The sequence below is a fragment of the Wickerhamiella sorbophila genome (assembly GCF_002251995.1).
Source record: "Wickerhamiella sorbophila strain DS02 chromosome Unknown contig2, whole genome shotgun sequence".
In the NCBI taxonomy this organism is placed as follows: Eukaryota; Fungi; Ascomycota; class Dipodascomycetes; order Dipodascales; family Trichomonascaceae; genus Wickerhamiella; species Wickerhamiella sorbophila.
In genome coordinates this window covers 1,342,035-1,355,100 of record NW_020194005.1, presented here as the reverse complement: position 1 = coordinate 1,355,100, position 13,066 = coordinate 1,342,035, and the positions used below count along the sequence as shown (strand labels likewise).

The 13,066-nt window shown below is 50.4% G+C and overlaps 4 protein-coding genes across 4 annotated transcripts; 2 read left to right on the top strand and 2 right to left on the bottom strand.

The window, feature by feature from the left end:
• Positions 1-196: 196 nt before the first annotated feature.
• On the top strand, positions 197-2,098 carry B9G98_04044 (Nucleolar GTP-binding protein 1; the record flags this gene model as incomplete). The annotated part of the gene is made up of 1 exon (XM_024810601.1): positions 197-2,098. One exon carries the CDS (start codon positions 197-199, stop codon positions 2,096-2,098), a length of 1,902 nt encoding a protein of 633 aa, XP_024666369.1.
• Positions 2,099-2,160: 62 nt separating this feature from the next.
• Positions 2,161-3,375, bottom strand: B9G98_04043 (Transcription initiation factor TFIID subunit 7; the record flags this gene model as incomplete). Its single annotated transcript, XM_024810600.1, has 1 exon — positions 2,161-3,375. One exon carries the CDS (start codon positions 3,373-3,375, stop codon positions 2,161-2,163), a length of 1,215 nt encoding a protein of 404 aa, XP_024666368.1.
• Positions 3,376-3,489: 114 nt separating this feature from the next.
• On the top strand, positions 3,490-4,521 carry B9G98_04042 (Mitochondrial transcription factor 1; the record flags this gene model as incomplete). The annotated part of the gene is made up of 1 exon (XM_024810599.1): positions 3,490-4,521. One exon carries the CDS (start codon positions 3,490-3,492, stop codon positions 4,519-4,521), a length of 1,032 nt encoding a protein of 343 aa, XP_024666367.1.
• A 64-nt stretch (positions 4,522-4,585) lies between these two features.
• On the bottom strand, positions 4,586-12,513 carry B9G98_04041 (SWI/SNF chromatin-remodeling complex subunit snf22; the record flags this gene model as incomplete). The annotated part of the gene is made up of 2 exons (XM_024810598.1): positions 4,586-5,698; positions 5,719-12,513. The coding sequence occupies 2 exons, from the start codon at positions 12,511-12,513 to the stop codon at positions 4,586-4,588; spliced, it is 7,908 nt and encodes a 2,635-aa protein (XP_024666366.1).
• Positions 12,514-13,066: the final 553 nt, after the last annotated feature.

Genomic DNA, 13,066 nt, shown 5'->3' with positions numbered 1-13,066 from the left:
TGAGCTCTAAATCTGCTCAAAAAAAACCACAGCCCACTCTTGTCCAGAACCAAACGTTAGTATAACCCAATCGGCTTCTTTCCCGCGTGGGGGGCGCTGTCGCTTTTCCTCCAGGGGTGTTAGGTCATATTACACCCGCTCCATTGGTAAGCGGTCAAGTGGAAAAAAAAAATATTTGTCAGAGAAAGTTTTCACCATGCAATTAACGTGGAAAGACATCCCCGTGATTCCGAACTCCAATGAGTTTTTGGATGTCATTCTCAATCGTACGCAGCGCAAGACGCCGACGGTGATCCGTCCAGGCTTCAAGATCCAACGTATTCGTGCATTTTACATGAGAAAAGTCCGATATACCGCCGAGGGCTTCTGCGAGAAATTGCAGGAAATCGTCGACTCGTTCCCAAGAATTGATGAGATCCATCCCTTCCACCGCGATCTTCTGGATACACTCTACGAAAAGAACCACTACAAAGTTTCTCTTGCCTCTCTTTCCCGCGCAAAGACCCTCATTGAGCAGGTCAGCCGTGACTACGTGCGTCTTTTGAAGTTCGGTCAGTCGCTTTTCCAGTGCAAACAGCTCAAGCGGGCTGCTCTAGGTCGCATGGCCACTATCACAAAGCGTCTCAAGGATGCCCTCCAGTACTTGGAGCAGGTCCGCCAGCATCTTGGTCGTCTTCCCTCAATTGATCCTAATACTCGTACTCTTTTGATCTGTGGCTACCCCAACGTTGGAAAGTCGTCTTTTCTGCGCACCATCACCCGTGCGGAGGTTGAAGTCCAGCCCTATGCCTTCACCACCAAGTCTCTTTACGTGGGCCACTTTGACTACAAGTACTTGCGCTTCCAGGCCATCGATACTCCGGGTATCTTGGATCGCCCTACTGAAGAAATGAACAATATTGAAATGCAGAGTATTTATGCTGTTGCCCACATTCGTTCTTGCGTTCTGTATTTTATGGACCTTTCTGAGCAGTGCGGGTTCTCGGTTGCCGAGCAGGTCAAACTTTTCCACTCCATCAAGCCTTTATTTGCCAACAAGACTGTCATGGTTGTGATCAACAAGATTGATCTCATGCGTCCTGATGATTTGGACGAGGAGCGTAAGGCTCTCTTGGCCACTGTTGCCGGCGACAATGTCGAGATCCACAGCTTGTCTTGTGCCACCGAAGAAGGTGTTATGGACCTTAGAAACAAAGCCTGCGACAAGCTGCTCATGGCTCGTCTTGACCAAAAGATGAAGGCAACTGCTCGTGTCCAGGGCCTGCTCAACCGCATTAATGTCGCCCGACCCACTCCTCGTGATGATAAGGTCCGCGCACCCTTTGTTCCTGAAAATGCTCGTACTGAATCGGATGGTCGCAAGCTTTCTCGCGATCTCGAGGAGGAGAATGGCGGTGCCGGTGTCTATCAGCCCGACTATCACGATGCATATTTGCTTGAGAATGACGAGTGGAAGAACGATATCATTCCCGAGATCCTTAATGGTAAGAATGTCTATGACTTTATTGATCCTGAGATTGGTGCCAAACTCGCTGCCCTGGAAGAAGAGGAAGAGCGTTTGGAGTCTCAAGGATTTTACGAGAGCGAAGATGCCATGGAGGACTCTGAGGCCGAAGATATTCATGCCAAGGCTGACTGGATTCGCCGCCGCCACAAGGTTATGATGAAGGATGCGAGGCTCAAAAAGAACAGCGGACGCACTGCAGTCATTCCCCGAAAACTGGGCAAGCGAACTGTCAACTCTTTGGAATCTCACTTTGACGATATTGGAATCGACGCCACTCCTCTTGTCAACAAGGCCCGCAAGCAGGCCAAGTCTCTTGATAAATATAGCGGTGCCGACGCCGTTGTCGCTTCCGCTGATGGCATCGTTGCGGATTCCGGTCGTCTCCCCACCCTGGACCACGACGTTGGTATCCAGCTCAAGGGCAGCAGCAACAAATCCAAATACGCCAAGGCACTCAAAGAAAAGCGCTTGTCACAACGTGCATGGACCAAAGAAGGTCGTGCCGGCGAGGCAGATCGTCACACTACAGCCATGTTGCCCAAGCATCTCTTTACTGGTAAGCGTGGTATTGGCAAGACCCAGCGTCGTTAAGAGTAGTTTATTATTCTTTTTTTTTTAAATATTTTGCAGCTGCTATAACATCCTTTTTAAATTTAGAACAGAGACTCGACGTCGTCATCTTCCTCTTCGTCTTCCATATCTTCGTCTTCGTCCTCCGCCTGCGGAGTATTCGTCGTGCCGTTAGTGTTTTCTGCGGCTGCGAAACGTTCAGTTTCCTTGGCTTCGGCATCCTCAAGCAAGCCCTGCTTAATTTCAAGCTCCTTGCGCATACGACCAACGCGATCGACAAGACGGCCCTTCATGATCTGATTGACAGTGTTGTCGGCGTCACGTTGTTTGGTCTCAATCGTGGCCTGAAGTTCCCGGATCTCTTCGCGCAATAGTTTGTTTTGATTCTTGGAGTCCTGTTGGTCTTCATCCAGATCGTCGTCTGAGGCATCAGATCCACCGTCCGAAGAAGCGTCCGAGGGCTCAGAGGCCTCCATACCCATGTTGTCTTCTTCCAGTGCCCTAGCAAGCTCCATCGCCATATCATCGTCGTCCTCTGCATCTTCCTCATCTTCGTCCAACGTGCTGGACGGTGTAGTAACTCCGAGCATGGCTGCCGTCAACGATTGCTGAGTGGCAACCGCGGAGGCAGGAAGTAACTCATAGTGTGTCTCTTCTGCTTCAGCATCTTTTCTAAAAAGTTCGTCAACTCTGGCTTCCAGCGTCTCGATGACTTTGTTAGAGAGCCGCTTGTGGAAACGACGGTTACGAACATTGTGCAGCGGAGGAGTGATACCATGCTGATACTGGTAGTCTTGCCATTGGATAGTATCCAGCTCTTGTGGAGAGGATATTTTTTTGCAAACCAACAGCATTTGGCACACGTCTAGGCCCTTGTAGATATTCTTGCGGTCGAACGTTTTCTGAACCTCCGAGACGGTGGGTAAATCCAGCAGCTGGGCAGCATACATATCTCCGTGAATAGAAACGATTGCTCGTCGCGTGTCTTCGAATTTAATATTGATCTCAGACATGTCACCCGTCTGCGCGGCCTTCTGCAAACTTTCGAGCCCAGGGCCCGGCATCATCCTTAAAACAATGGCCTCTTCAAGAGTTGGGTCTTCTTCACGATCAGGGGCCTCCGAATCATAGCCTTCGAAAGTCTGCTTGTTGGTTTTGACCTTGATCTTCGGCGCCGCTTGGGCGCCTAGGGAAAGGCTCAGTTTGAAGCTCCCATCGCTAGCAGGGGTTTCGCTCCGACTGCTCGTCGGCGTTTCTTCTTTCGGCGTGTCGACCGCGTTCAATTTGAGCTTCAACATGCTCTTCCTGCTAGTGCAATCAACCAGTTAAAGTCTCAAGTGCTCGTCCAGGACAGTTCGCTTTGTCATCGACGGTTTATCAGGTCCTTGGAAGAAAATACAAGATCCAAGGCGATGCAAAATACGAAAGGAGAATGGCAGAAAGTAATTACAAGGCTACACAATCGCAAGAACTTTGCCAACTATGACCTTGCCACGCAGGCTATCCGGAAGCTGGGCTACCCGGACTTCTACAAAAACGCTACAATTGTCGACGCATACTCTGGGGCCGGCGTTTTTTCAGCAGCTCTTCATAATGAGCTAAACCCAAGCACGCACATCATCTTAGAACCATTGAAGGGCTACTACAAATTTTTAAAGATCTTGGAGAGGCCGAATGTTTTTGTTGAAGACCTCGATCCGTTTCGCTGGGGCTCGTTTGGTACTCTTCGAGAACAGGGCAAGTTGGCCCCTGAAGAGCAGCCATACAGTCAGGTTCACAACAAATTGCTCTTTGTAGCAAACCTGTCGCACCCGCAAGGTGAGCAGCTCACTGCACAGTACCTCAATTGTATCTCGAATAGATCATGGCTCGAGAAGTACGGAAGGGTTCGTCTGCTACTGTGGATGCGGGCCAAAGTTGCAGAAAAGCTAGTTGCCAATGCCGGAGAACTTGGCCGACACAGAATGGCCGTACAAAGAGACTCGTGCTGCGATGTGCGGGTTGTTTTCCACGAGCCCTTTTCCTCAAAGGCCAACTCAGGAGCCCAGGGGTATCCTGCTTTATTGAAAACTCCATTGTGTGAATACGACTACAAACGTGATGTCAAGGCCCAGTCTCACTCGCCCTTGTCTCTGATCGAGCTCACCCCTAAAGAGCAGGAGGTCGAGAATCTTGATGAGTTTGAGTATGTGAATAAAATGCTCTTCATTTCGCGATCCACACCCCTAAGAGCGAGTCTGAACACCCTTGGACCAGGAGGAAGCGACGACCTGGCAGAGCCCTTGAAAGATCTGCTAGACAAAGTGCCCACTGATCTGACGATCCCGGAACTTGAACGGATTGTAAAGGCATTCGTGAACTGGCCATTTAGACCGGACTTTCTGCACAACTTCTACGAGGAGGCGTTAATGGGTCGTGGCTCCAACGAAGACAAGCATTTCTAACGTGATCGAGCGAAATTTTGTACATAAATTAGCGGTAAATTTTATACATTGAAATTTTGTATGCTTAAAAGTCAGTGAAATCGTTAAAATCATCGCCGAACCCATTGGGGTCTTTGTTGAAGAGATCTTGGTTGAAGTCTGTGTCGAGAATGTTTTGATTAAGGAACTGCAGATCAACATCATCTCCTTCGCCCCCAGTGAGCTCTTGATCCTGGGGAAGGTTCAAGCTAGTGAGATCATTGGGCTGTGGTTGCTGCTGTGGCTGTTGCAGCGGCTGCGGTTGCAGAGGAGGCTGTTGAGGGGTCTGTGCCGCTTGAGGTCCTGCCTGAGGTGGTCCGTGGACCTGTTGCGGAGGCTGTGGGGGTATGTGTCCCATATGCATCTGCATAAAGTCCAGCTGAGGTTCAGGTTGCTTGATCTTGGCCTGCTGTTCAGCTTTGAGCTTCTCAAACAGGGCCTGGCGTTCAGATTCTTCCAGCGTCCCCTTGGCAGCCATCGCAGCCACCTGGTTGTGAGCTTTCTGGGCAGCTGCTTCCATTTTCTTTTGCACTTTCTTCTCTTCCCGTTTACGAGCCATTTCGCGCTGTTGCTCGGCCTTCATAACTGCACGTAAGCGCTCCTGTTCCTGAGCATGGGCTTGAGCTTGCGATTGCGCTTCCAGCTTGCTCAGATCAGCGGCCCTCAAGTTCTCGTTACGTCGCGGATTGAATCCCATGCCAGCTTGGTCCATGCCAACCTGACGAGGCCCCAGCTGAACCTGCGATGGCTGCTGCGGCATACCCGGAATTCCTTGCATCCCCTGCTGCATCGCTCTCTGCGCGTATGCCAACGAGTTGAAGTCACCACCGAATATGTGCTGAGGTGGCTGCTGCGGCTGCTGCGGTTGCATCTGAACTTGCTGGGGCTGCTGAGGTGGCTGGGGCTGCTGGTGTGGCTGCTGGGGCTGTTGAAGAGGCTGGGGTGACTGCTGAGGCTGTATCGTATGAGATGGCTGTTGAATGAACTGTGCACGACCAGGCTGGGGAGAGTAGTCCTGACGAGGCGCCGGAGGAGGTGGCTGATGCAACTGCTGTTGCTGCTGTTGCTGCTGGAGGTAAGCTTGAGACCTTTGGATAGGCTGCTGTTGCGTCAAGTTAGGAGCCTGCGACATGGGTGAGGACCTCACAGGCATCTGCTGCTGTGGGTGCGACATGGCACTAGCAGGAGCAGTTTGAGGAGGGGGGGAGCCTGAGGGTTCATCGGTGCAGTGGTTCCCATCAGCTTAAAGTATTCCTCTTCCATGACGTTCTCAAGATAAGTTGCGTCAATGAATGCCAATGACTTTTCTTCGTTATAAACACGAGCGTTAGCAAACATGAGTCGCCAGTCTTTAGCAAAATCCCCAAGACTCTGGTAGTAGCGTTGGTCCATTCGCTTCTCGATAATAGATACAGCGATCGGCTTGGCAATAATCTGGTAATAGTCGGGGTATGCCTTGCGCGGTGGAAGCTCCAGGAAAATACCCAAACGATCACGTCCCTCAAACTCCTGGTTTCGCATCACGTCTAGAATCTCATTCATTTGATCTTGCAGCTTTTCTCTTTCCTCCGGAGGAAGTGTTTCCCTAACTTTGCCAGATCCACGCGGACGACCAATGCTGCGAGGGGCAGCCGCTCCCATGGATGGCGATTGGCTCGTCTTGACAGATGGGCTGCCCTCGCTACCTATCTCCTCCTCGGTAGAACCTTTGTTCAAGCGTTTACGCTGAGAATCCTCCACATACGATCCTGCAGGCCGACGACGCCGTCGTCCCAACAGCTGGCTGTTATTATTCGCCTCCTCTTTAGCAAGCTGTTTTTCAAGGTACTTGTTGGTACACTCCGCTGGTAGCTCACCATAGGTAAGGAGACGAGGGCCGGGCGGATTGTCGGGATCACCTTGGCGAAGTTTTCTATCCATTTCATTGAAAAGAACACATTCCTCTTCAGAGCGGGCAAGTAATTCATTGAGCTCTTCCTCATCAAGTTCTTCATTTTCCGGACTTTTGTGCTCACGCTTGGCTTCTTCTGCTTCAAGAAGAGAGCGTAAAAATGCCTCTTGCTCCTCAAAAGTGGACTTGTTGTCGAACTTACCAGCCTGAATAACCTTGCCATCGATCTCTAGTTTGCCTTGAGCACGCTCAAGAATATTCTCTTCAATCGAGTTCTCGGTAATAAGCCGCAAAATTCGAACCTCTCTGGTTTGACCAATACGATGAGCACGATCCTGAGCCTGCAAATCCTGATGTGGGTTCCAATCAGTATCGTAGATGATGACAGTGTCGGCAGTTTGAAGATTGAGACCCAAGCCACCTGCTCGTGTGGACAATAAGAAACACATGTATGGAGAGTCGGGATCGTTGAATTTGCGGAGCAGTTCACTACGATCCTCAGCTTTAGTAGAACCGTCAAGACGCAAGTATGGGATTTTGCGAAGCTGCATAAAGTCCTCCATAATATCCATAATTTGGGTCATTTGGAAAAATATAAGCACACGATGCCCGGTTGAGAGAAACTTGGGAAGAATGCGATCCAGAAGCTCAAACTTACCGGATACTCGCCACAAAAGATTGTTGTTTTGCTTAGTTGGATTAATGACAGATTCGACCTCTTCGAACACGAAAGGATGATTGCAGATCTTTCTTAACTGAACGAGACGGTTGTTTAGACCCTTGATTCCGCGAACGCCTTCGCCCCCACCAAAGAACAGTGAGTTGTGTCGTAACATCTGTTGATAGAGTTGGCTCTGTAGAGCAGACATCTTGCACTTGACGACTCTTTCAATCTTATCGGGCAAATCTTGTTCAACATCCTTTTTGAGACGACGAAGAAGGAAAGGTCGCAGGACTTTGTGCAGACGACGAATAATCAGCAAAGTCTCCTCTTCGCTTAGTTCCATGCGATCAGTGGAGCCCGCATTCGCAAATGGTTTATTGAACCATTCATCGAAAGACTTGACTGAGTTGAAAATTTTAGGGAGCACAAAGTTAAGAAGAGCCCACAACTCGGGCAGGTTGTTCTGCAACGGCGTACCGGTCAAAATCAAACGGAAACCAAAATGATAGTAAGTGCTGAGTGTAGAAGAGAGCTTGGATTGAGTATTCTTCATACGATGACCCTCATCGATAATTAAGTGGTTCCATTGTACACGCGCAAGCACAGGGCGATCCTTGATGATGTACTCATAAGTGGTAAGGAGTACTTGGAAATCACCCGTTCTGATTTGTGCTTGCTGTGCGCGACGCGCTTGGGGCGGACCTTTATAAACGATCTTCTTGATTGAAGGAGCCCAAGTATCAAACTCAAGGCACCAATTTGTGATTGTCGACAAAGGTACGAGTACCAAGAAAGGCCCGCGAATGTTTTTCTTCTCGATCAGGTATGATATCAACGCGATAGATTGGATGGTTTTACCCAGGCCCATCTCATCAGCCAAGATACCATTTAAGTTGTTATTGTAAAGCGAAACCATCCATTGCAAGCCCTTAATCTGGTACTCTTTCAAGCGACCTCCAACAAGCATTTTAGGTTGCTCGGTCACAGACTCTTGGATACGATGAGCAACGTCATAATAATCCGTTTTCTCACGCGCAGCCTCCGCAGCTTCTGAAAGTTCTGTTTTGGGAGCTTGCTTTTCAGTTTCGGTTTCGTTTTCGTTTTCGTTTTCGTTTTGATTTTCACTTTTATCGGCTTGGACAGGGGCAACTTGCTCGTGACTGGGTTCGAGAACATCTCTTTTATCTTTCAAGTCTTTTTGCTGAGATTTCACCGCCTGGGTCAAACTTTCCAAGAACAGGTTGGTTTGTTTCAGCAAATGTGTAATACGAGCATCCTTGGTCTGATCCAAAAGTTTGATGTATGCATCCTCTTCGTTGGCTCGCAAAGCCATGAGACGCTGCTTGGCGGTTCTCTCAACTCTGCGTCGCTCCTCGCGCTCAATGTTATCGTGGTACTCGGTCACCGCAGCCCCTCTACGTCTTTTAGCTTCAATAACACCTTGGAAGTGTGTTCTTTGCTTATTCGCATACTCGAACAGTGCTTTAAAGGCCACAGTTTGCGCACCAGAACGACTCGCAAGACGCGTAAGGGTCTGCTCTTGGGTGTATTGCTCAACGATATGGGCCTCCTGCATTGTGAAGCGCTTGAGACGAGCGAAATGGACACGGTTAGATCGATCAATAGCAGTTGAGTTGAAATGCATCATGTTTGTTAACAGATCACCTCTAACAGCTCTCAAATATGGAATCAGTCGTAACTGCTCAAGCTCAATTTGATCATCAATGGTACGCGTCTCAAGGGTTTCAATTTCCTTGATACGATCAGAAACGGCTTTCGAAATGGCCATAGCACGAACTTTTTTCATGAGGGGCGCGTTGACACCCAAAGGTTGTTTGGAGAGTACAACCAACGATTCGTTGCGGTTGACATTAGCGAATGGAACAAGTTCGCTATCGGTTTTTTCTACCTTTGAGAAACCAAATCGCTCTTTCAAGTCCGTGCTATGCTCTTTGGCTAAAGTCAGTGTACGTGTCTGAGACACTAGCTCTTCCTCGTCAAACTCGTCATCGCGTGGAATGTTGACGCCCAACCCAGCATATTCTGTACCAAAATCGAGATCACGGTAGCCTAGATTCTTGTACTCAGCTGCGGCGATATTAAATTCAGTGAGATCGGTGGCAGTCATATCCATGCCAGCTGCTTCAGCCTGAAGCTCAGCATTCTGAAGAACCTCCTCCATAAGTCTGTACTCCAAACGGCGCTTGCGCAGCTGCTCGTCACTCGGCAAAGAGTAAGCGTTCCGCCCCATAACCAAGTTGACATCCTCAGCGATATAGCGTAGATGCTCTTCCTCCTCTTCTTCTTGTTGGACTCGCCATTGCTGCAAACGAAGCCATTTGATGTGAAGCTCATGTTCGAGACGACCCCGTTCACTTTCCAAATCAGGAGGCGAATCCAAAGGATCCATAGGGTCATTAGTAGGGTTTTCCTGTGATGTCACATCCTCGGGCTGGGACAAACCAATAATCTTATCCACAACTTCGTTATCATCCTCTTTGCCTTTGAGAACTGACTTAGGCTTCACATCCGATCCTACAGCTTTGGTGAGCATTCGATCAAGCTCTTCTGTGTCTGAGGGTATGACGGAAGCGTTACCAGTTGTCTCGATCACATCTGAGTCGTACGCATCAAACTCAAGATCATCACGATCCAGCTGGATCTCTACTTCATCGCCAGTGACATCCACCTCGAATGTTCCGTCAGGCTTATCATCACCTGGCATAAATACGTGTGGAAAATCGAATGGAAGATCGAGAGGTACGTCGCCAGGTAAGTCTGCATTATAAGTAAGATCATGCACTTCCTCACCTGGTTTCAATGCGGGAAGAACGGCATTCGCTGGAGTCTCGCCGGAAGTTCCAGAGCCAGGAGTAGGCATGCCAGAGATGCCTTGAGGTTTTGGTGTAGTAGCAAAACCAGACTGAGCACCAGAAGGTGCTACAGCCGATTGTGTAACTGGAGAAGCGCTTAACCTCGTATCACTTGGATTCGCACTTCTGGAGACACCACGGCTGGGAACCATAGGTGAGGTGCCGATGCTTGGTGGCTTTGTTTGAGCTGAGGATGGTTGCATCGACGGGGGATCGTTGAACATATCAAGATTCATGAGGTCGAGGTCGATCTCGGAATCAACAGTGAATTGAGATGTATCGCCTGTGATCGTCGACACAGCTTGGACCAAGGCACCATTATCGAAATTCTCTGGTATCGATGGTGATGGCACAGACATAGCCGACTGAGGTCGAGCTGATCCAGCGCGCTGCACAGGTCCTGGTGTGTGTCTGAACATAGGCCCACCTGGTCCAACTGGTCCACCTGGTCCCACGGATCCCACGGGTCCTCCTGGTCCTATGGGTCCTCCTGGTCCTCCTGGTGCTCCCGGTCCCAAAGGCACCTGCTGACCCGGAGTGTGCTGTTGAGTTGGTTGCCCAGCTCGAGGGTTCACAGCTTGACCGGTAGTTTTCTTGACCCGAGATGGCCGCCTTGCTGGCACCTGAGTGGGCTGAGGCTGCGGTGGATGTGGTCCAGCACCTCGAGGACCTGCTTGAGAAAAAAGATCCTGTTGCAGCTGCAATGGAATGGCTTGGTTATTTTGCAGGTGTCTGAAAGCGATGGTCTGTTGGTACAACTTCTCAGATTCCTGGGGCGTTAAAAGTGACTCTTGAGCGGTGGGAGCAACCGGAGAGATGCCTTGGTTGGGCATTCCTTGCATGCCTGGACGGTTCATGCCTCCAGGTCCTTCGCGCCCTGGCCCAGGTCCTGCCTGTGGGCCAACTCTATTGTTAGCTTGAGATGGACGGCGTGCTTTCGATGCAGCAGAAGTGGTACGAACAGGTCCATAAAACCCAGAGCCAGGGGGTCCGCCTGGTCCAGGAACCATATTAGGTCCCATAGCCATTGACATCGGGTCCATAGGCATCTCATCTTTGATTGGAGCATTAGAAGTTCTTGGTGAAGGCATCCCAGTCATACTACTACTAGACGGCTTGCGGGATACTCTTGGAGGTATATTTTCGAGTCCGGGACCCATGGGGCCGCCATGTTCACCGGAGCTAGGAGGTCCACTGGGGCCAGAAGGAGGGCCACCAGGACCTTCCTGTAGACCTGGGATGCGCATGAGGTCCAAGTCAGTTCCAAATCCAAACAAGTTTGTGTCATCTCCCGAATAGCTGCCCAAGGGGTCGAGGAAATCGAGGCCGGCTGAGCCGAATGCTTCTGGAGGTTGATCGAGAGCCAAATTAGAAACCTGTCTATTCATGCGCTGACCTTGCCTCGAAGGAGGTCCTTGGGCTTCTTGAGGTGGTTGGATATGTGGAGGCATCTGCTGTTGTCTCATTTGAGGCTGCCCTTGCTGGGGTGCCGGACCAGAATGCGGAGGTTGTCCTGGGCCTCGTTGCCCAGGTGGCTTATTACGTTGAGAATTTTCTGGGCCTCCTGGACCTCCTGGGCCCCCTGGCGCGAAAGGACCGCTGTTGATATCAGGCATGGATCCACGGGGGCCGGGACCTGAAAGGTTGCGTTGAGGTCCGCCCATTGGGATGGACTGCTGTCCCGGAGGATGGGCGCCAAAGTTGTGATCGACACCTCCACCACTTTCCAGTGGATCGTTTTGCATGAACCTGAATATGTCGTTATCGTCACCAAGAGAATCCATATTAAGCCAAGAAAATGTGTCGTTCGGTGGAGGACCTGAGGCACTGGGTCCCGTAGGTTTGGTGTTTGCGTTACGATTGCCCTGTTGGGGTGCCGCTTGCGACAGCGGCCGCTGAGGTCCCTGCGGAATATTAGGTATAGTTGAAGACTGGCCAGGACCTTGTCGGCCTTGTTGTTGGAAGGGAAAATACATTGCGTTTGGAGGTTCTTGGCCTGGCTGGTTGTGGGGAGGCATATTATTCTGGGGAGGGAAGCCACCTCTCATCATGAACTGCTCATGGTCCATTTGCGACATTTGCGGGCCACGAGCTCCAGGCACAGATCCGCCTGGGCCACCCATACTGCCGGGGCCCCCAGGGCCGGCCGGTCCGTCGTGACGTTTAAATTGAGCGGGTCTCGATCCAGGCTTGTTGGGGCCTCCAGGGCCTTGCAAAGAAGCACGTCGCTGTTGTGGATGTTGCATACCCATATGCTGCCCTTGGTATCCTTGTTGATGGATGGCGGGAGAACGTATATTCATGTCACCATGAGGAGCAGGGGGTCCTCCACGACCAGGCATATTGCCCATCGATCCTGGCATTGACGGAGAGGGCATAGTGGGAGACATCGCACCCTGTTCGTTTTGACCAGACATGACTTGCTGCAAAACGCGCGAAATCTGGTTGTATTCTTCGTTTTGATGGACCGCGGGTCCCAGCTGCTGGCGAAGAACTTCCCAACGATGGTGCAGCTGTTGAATATCATGACGACCTTGAGGCATCATTTTTGTGTTCTAGGGTTGCCCGAAAAAGTTGTTTATTGTTTGGTGTAACCTCAAGAGCCTGTGACAGAGTGAAGGGTAGGCTCGAGTGTGAATCGCGTATACACTTGCAGGCTCGCGAGTAAACACAGGTTTATGGGCCCTTTGATCAAATAGGTGTCAAGGAATAGTAGTTAGGGCCGATTGATGGTGCTTTTGAACCAGCAATAGCGGTGATAGCGCTCAAGTGTCCAAGGGTGTTACGAGGCAACCGATTGGGGGTTAGGAGGCGTGGTTTGGTAGCTTCGTCCGTCTTTAGTAAGCCCTTGCCTGGTATCCTCGAGAATGTAATGACATGAGTAGGGTGGAAAGGTGGAAGGCCTAATTTTGGGAACGAACTTTTTGGTGAAAAGAGCCGATTGAGAATGCACCGCCGTTTTTAGATAGCTATCTCGTAGTTTAATTAGCACGTTGTCTCAAACGGAACATGACCTGAAATGCCTTGGGTAAGGGCTGGGGTGGGAGCGTGCAGCCGTTCATCTCGTTTGGGAATATTCCGTGAGGGGATGGGCTTTTG